Source organism: Eimeria mitis, genomic scaffold, assembly GCF_000499745.2.
Source record: "Eimeria mitis Houghton genomic scaffold, Emh_scaff2701, whole genome shotgun sequence".
Taxonomy (NCBI): Eukaryota; Apicomplexa; class Conoidasida; order Eucoccidiorida; family Eimeriidae; genus Eimeria; species Eimeria mitis.
In genome coordinates this window covers 1,990-7,572 of record NW_013571046.1, presented here as the reverse complement: position 1 = coordinate 7,572, position 5,583 = coordinate 1,990, and the positions used below count along the sequence as shown (strand labels likewise).

The window sequence follows — 5,583 nt, the reverse complement described above, 5'->3', positions numbered from 1 at the left end:
ACTCACTCACCCGAGCTGAGGAACCCCGCCTGGGCCTTCCTCGCCCCCGCCAGCAAGCTAGCTAGCTAGCGATCAATATTATTGCCAGGAGATGTTGGCTAGTTAGCTAGACCTAGCTAGCCAGCGTTGTGAACCGGGACCCATGCTTCGAGCGGCGGCATCCAACTATTGAGGGGCCCCCATCAACCCTCGGGGGCCCCCCCTGTAGCTCTAAGAATTGTTGAGGGTCTAGGGGGCCCCCCGGGGCCCCCCAAAAGAATTTGTGGTGGGAGGGATTGGTTTTTGTGCTGCGTCTGGCGGTCGGCCTGTAGCTCGTGCAGTGAAAGCAGCAGTTGCTGCTGCTGCTGCTGCTGCTGCTGCTCCGTGTCGTTGCTGCAGCGGCTGTGTAGCCAACTTCTTTGTTTTAGGCTCAGCAACATTTTCAGGGTGCATAGGCCACCGCCGGCTGGTCTATATATTGGGGCTGTATGTGCTATATATATTATATATTAATATATATATATATATATCATATGTATGTGATATATATAATATATATATATATATATATATATATATATATATATATATATATATATATATATATGTATATATATATATATATATATATATATGCTTCTCAGCCTGTCTCTGTTATTGTCTATAAAAACAGTTGCAATGTTTGTCTGTGGCTGCACTGCTCCTACGGCTCTTGAGGGTTGCGGTGTATGTACACCTCAAACCCTAAACCCTAAACCCTAAACCTTAAACCCTAAACCCTAAACCTTAAACCCTAAACCCTAAACCTTAAACACCTCAAATCGAGTGCGGGAAGTCCAGCGCCAAAGCGCCGAAACGGGAGCCCCCACGGGGCCCCTATTTGGGAGGGGGCCCCCAGGGTCCCCCCCCGCAGCAGCATCAGTTTCTGCTGCTGCTGCTTGTTGCTGCTGCCTCTATTTGCTGCCGCTGCATCTGTTTGCTGCTGCTGCACAACACTGCCCTTCTGCTCTGCCTCCCCTCTCCCTCAGGCCTATAGAGGGCCCCTCGACCCTACATAATTAGAACCCAGGGGCCCCCCCGCCAGAGTTGGGGGCCCCCATGGGGGCCCCCCCCCCAAAGGGGCTGAATGCGACAGGTTTGGCTTCCGCTGCTGCGCCTGGCTGCCTGTTGCTGCTGCTGTTGCTGCTGCCGTTGCTGCTGCCTTGCTGCTGCTGCCCGCCTCCTAAGCCAAACACAGGGGCAGCCCAGGGGGCCCCCTGGCTGGCGTTGAGGAGGGGGCCCCCAAACACGGTTTTGGGGGCCCCTGCTGTACCCTCATCTCTGAATCGAAATAAACTTTTTGCTGCAGGCTCCTCTGCCTCGCCTCGTTCCCTACGAACACCTACCCGCTGCTGCTGCTGCTGCTGCTGCTGCTGCTGCTGCTGAGCTCCTGATGATGGCATCAGGCTAGCCGCACCCGAAGAACCCCCCAAGGGCAACAACCCACCAAAGAGACTGGGTGCTGCCTTTGGTGCTGCTGTGCTGCTGCTGCTGCTGCTGCTGCTGCTGCCGAAGGGCGACGGCTGCGCGGTTGTTGCTGCCGTATTGCTGCTGCTTCCAAAGACAAAGGGGTTGTTAGCTGCCGGTGCAGCACCTGCTGCTGCTGCTGCTGGTGCTGCTGCTGCTCCTGCTGGTTCTGTTGCTGGTGCTGCTGCAGCTGGGGCTGCTGCGGCGTTGCTGCTGTTGCTGCTGCTCCCGAATACAAAGAGAGGTTTTGCTGCTGCAGTTGTGCCGCCAAAAAGACTCGGCTTGCTGCTGCCGCCTGCTGTGTCGCTGCTGCTGCTGTTGCTGCTGCTGCTGCTCCCAAACAGTAAAGGCTTGCTACCCGGTGCTGCTGCTGCTGCTGCTGCTGCTGCACCGAACAGGCCCCCTCCTCCCGCTGCTGGTGAGCTGCTGCCTACAGAGCCAAAGAGGCTCGTGCTGCTGCTGCCGCCGAACAGCCCGCCTGTGCTGCTGCTGCTGCTACTGTTGTTGCTGCTGCTGCTGCTGTTGCTGCTGTTGCTGCTGCCCCCAAATAGGGACGTTGGTGCAGCAGCAGCACCGCCGCTACTCAACGGAAGTCCGAAGATAGGAGTCGTCTGGCTGCTGCTGCTGCTGCTGCTGCTGCTGTTGCTGCTGCTGTCCTTGCTGCTGGCGCCAAAAGTAAAAAGCGGAGGAGTCCCCTTGTTGCCGCTGCTGCTGCTGCTGTTGCTGCTGCTGCTGCCGCTGTCGCCGCCGCTGCTGCTGGTCTTGCTGCTGCCGAAAGTAAAGAGGGGCGGCGGTTTCCCGCTGCTGCTGCTGCTGCTGCTGCTGGTGCTGCTGCTGCCTGTAAAGGAGAAGAGAGAAGGTGCTGATGGAGCTGCCTTTGGTATAGGGAGGCTCCCAAATAGACTGGGTTGAGCGGGTGCTGTCTGCTGCGTCGTTGCTGCTGCTGCTGCTGCTGCTGCTGCTGGCGCTGCTGCAGCGGGAGCTTCTTCTCCAGCAGCATCAGCAGCAGCATCAGCAGCAGATGAATCATCTGCGTCGTCGGCGAAGCCCTCTGGCTCTATCTGCACCTCGCACGGCTTCCCTACATTTGCAAGCCACCAGGGCACAGCAGCAGGCTTGCTGCTGCTGCTGCTGTCGCTGCTGCTTGTGCTGCTGCTGCTGCTGCTGCTGCTGCTGCTGCTGCTGTCGCTGCTACTCGCGGGCTTTGCTGCACCGGTCTCGCTGGCTCCAGCAGCAGGTACCGCTGCAGTAGACGGGGGCCTGAAAAGGCTGCTAAATGGACCTCCACCAACGCCATCTTTGCTGCTGCTGCTGCTGCTGCTGCTGCCGCTGCTGCTGCTGGTCTCTGCTGCTGTCTTCGGGGCTGCTCCATCAACGCCCCCAGCGACCTTCTTGCGGGCTGGTGCTGCATCAGCTGCTGCACCCCATGGTTTTGCTGCTGTTGCTGCTGCTGCTGCTGCTGCTGATGGTTTGGGAGCTGCTGCTGCTGCTCCGAACACGGTTGGCCATCGTGCAGCAGCAGCAGCGTCAGCAGCAGCAGGTGCAGCAGCAGCAGCAGCATCGTGCTTATTGCTTCCAAATGAAGGAAGAGTAGCTGCTGCCGGTGCTGCTGTTGCTGCAGCAGCACCATCTCCTGCTGCTGGCTTTGCTGCTGCTGCTGTGTCACTCTCCCCACCAAACGCAAACAAACGTGGGGTCTGCTGCTGCTGCTGCTGCTGCTGCTGCTGCTGCAGGCCGAATGTGAAGCCAATAGCCCCACCGATGCTTCCAGATGCCTTGGGTTCTGCTGCAGCTGTTGCAGCAGGTGCTGCTGTTGCAGCTGGTGCTGCTGCTGCTGCTGCTGCTGCTGCAGGCTTTACTGCAGCTGCCTTTGCAGCATCAGAAGTGCTGCTCTCTTTTGCTGCTGCTGCTTCTGCTGCTGGCATCTCCGCAGCAGCAGCAGATCGGCTGGGGCTGGCTGCCGCTGCTGCTGCTGCTGCTGCTGCTGCTCCTGCTGCTGCTGCTGAGGCTAATCCCCCGAATCCGAACAAACTTGGGGTGGGCTTGTCGCTGCTGCTGCTGCTGCTGCTGCTGCTGCTGCTGAGGCCTGCTGCTTTGCCTGCAGCTGTTGTTCCTGCTGCATCTGATGCTGGAGCTTCATTTGCTGTCCCTGCAGTTGCTACTGTTTCCGTCGCTGCTGCTGCTGCTGCTGCTGCTGCTGCTGCTGCTGCAGTCTTCGATGCAGCACCAAATAAGCTGCCTGCTGCTTCTCCACCCAGAGCTCGCCGTGCTGCCAGCAAGGTAGGAGAACCCCTAGCAGGTGCAGCAGTCTTGCGGGGGCTGCCTGCTGCTGCTGCTGCTGCTGCTGCTTCTGCTGCTGCTGCTGCTGCTGCTGCGGCGGCTGGGTTCAGCGCTGCTGCTGCTTCGGCTAGCACTGTCTTTGCTGCTGCCTCCGGGGAGTCGTCTGCTGCTCCTGCAGCAGTATCTGCCTGTATTTGCTTCTGCAGGGTTAGCAGCAGCTCCTGACGTTTCTGCTGCTGCTGTTGCTGCTGCTGCTGCTGCTGCTGCAGTGCTGCATCTGCCTCCGACTGAAATAACTCTAACAGCCGCGACCGCCACCGCATAGAGTGGCAGCGGAGATACAGCTGCTGCAGCTCAGCTACAGAGACGTCTTCCTGCTGCTGCTGCAGCAACAGCTGCTGCTGCAGCAACAGCTGCTGCTGCTGCTGCTGCTGATGCTGCAGCTGCTGCCGTTGCAGCAGCTGCTGCTGCTGCTCTACTATCGCCTGCTGCTGCTTTAGAGCCGGGTCTGCTGCGTCAACAGCAGCCGAGAACATAGATCGCGGGCGCATCCCCGTTTGCTGCTGCTGCAGCAATTGCTGCTGCTGCTGCAGCAGCAGCTGCTGCTGCCCCAGGTGTGACAGAGCAGCCAGCTGAGGCTGCATGTGCTGCCGGGGCCCCAGGGGGCCCCCATACTCTCCTTGGTAGGAGGTGAAGGAGGCTGCTGCTGCTGTTGCTGCAGAGCCTGGTCTGTAGCCTCCACTGCGGTGCTGCTGCTGCTGCAGCTGTCGCTGCCGTTGCTGCTGCTGCTGCTGCTGCTGAGAGCAGCAGATATAAGGGAGGGAAGATGTGGATAAGTCTGCTGCTGCTGCTGCTGCTGCTGCTGCTGATGAAGGCTCCTGCGGCCAGTTTCCTTGGGGCCCCTGGTGGTAGGGGATCTGCTGCTCTAAAGGAAGCTGCAGAAACTGCTGCTGCTGGTGCTGCTGCAGCAGCTGCTGCTGCTGCAGCATTTGCTGCTGCTGCTTTTGACCGCGGTTATGGAAGGGTGACCCAGAGGCATCGCTGCGTGTCTCACTAAAGAAGGAGCTGCACTCGCTCACTAGCCTGCTTTGCTGCTGCTGCTGCTGCTGTTGCTGCTGCTGCTGCTGCTGCTGCTGGGTTACGGGGGCCTCCAGGGCCCCTCCAAGGGCACGATACAGGAAAGACGAGACCCGCGAGGCGAGCCGAGATAAGAGAGAGGGCCCCCCCCCACCGCCGGGGGCCCCCTGGCCCCCAGGGGGCCCCTGCAGCTCAGGGGGCCCCTGGCCGTCAGGGGGCCCCGGGGGGCCCCCATAGGGATGAGCCCTGTGGAGTTGCCGCTGCTGGTGCGGCCGTCGTTCTACGTAGGTCGACATAGCTGCTGCTGCTGCTGTGGTTGCTGTTGCTGTTGCTGCTGCTGCTGCTCCTTGTTGCTGCCGATGCTGCTGCTGTTGCTGCTGCGGCTGCTGCTGCTACTGATACTTATGCTGCTGTGCTGGGTGGGGACTGAGCAAGCGAGTTGAAATTAAAAACAAAAAAGACGGAAGGGAAGAGGCCAGCGGGACGGGTTCAGCTGCTGCTGCTGCTGCTGCTGCTGCTGCTGCTGTTGCTGCTGCTGTCTGCTGCTGCTGCTGCTGCCTGCTGTATGCTGTAGACAGCAGAAGGTGTGGGGTTGAGGCTGCAGCAAAATATGGGGAGAGAAAAAAGCAAAGACTATTAAATAATTACATCGGTTGCTGCTGCTGCTTGTGCTGCTGCTGCTGGGCGCTGCTGCACCGCTGCCGCCAGCAGCCACAGCCACTGCAGCAGCAGCAGCAGCAG

General features: G+C 59.6%; 1 protein-coding gene across 1 annotated transcript; it reads right to left on the bottom strand.

Moving 5' to 3' along the window:
- Positions 1-1,037: 1,037 nt before the first annotated feature.
- EMH_0057480 (uncharacterized protein) lies at positions 1,038-5,138 on the bottom strand (the record flags this gene model as incomplete). Its single annotated transcript, XM_013497480.1, has 1 exon — positions 1,038-5,138. One exon carries the CDS (start codon positions 5,136-5,138, stop codon positions 1,038-1,040), a length of 4,101 nt encoding a protein of 1,366 aa, XP_013352934.1.
- Positions 5,139-5,583: the final 445 nt, after the last annotated feature.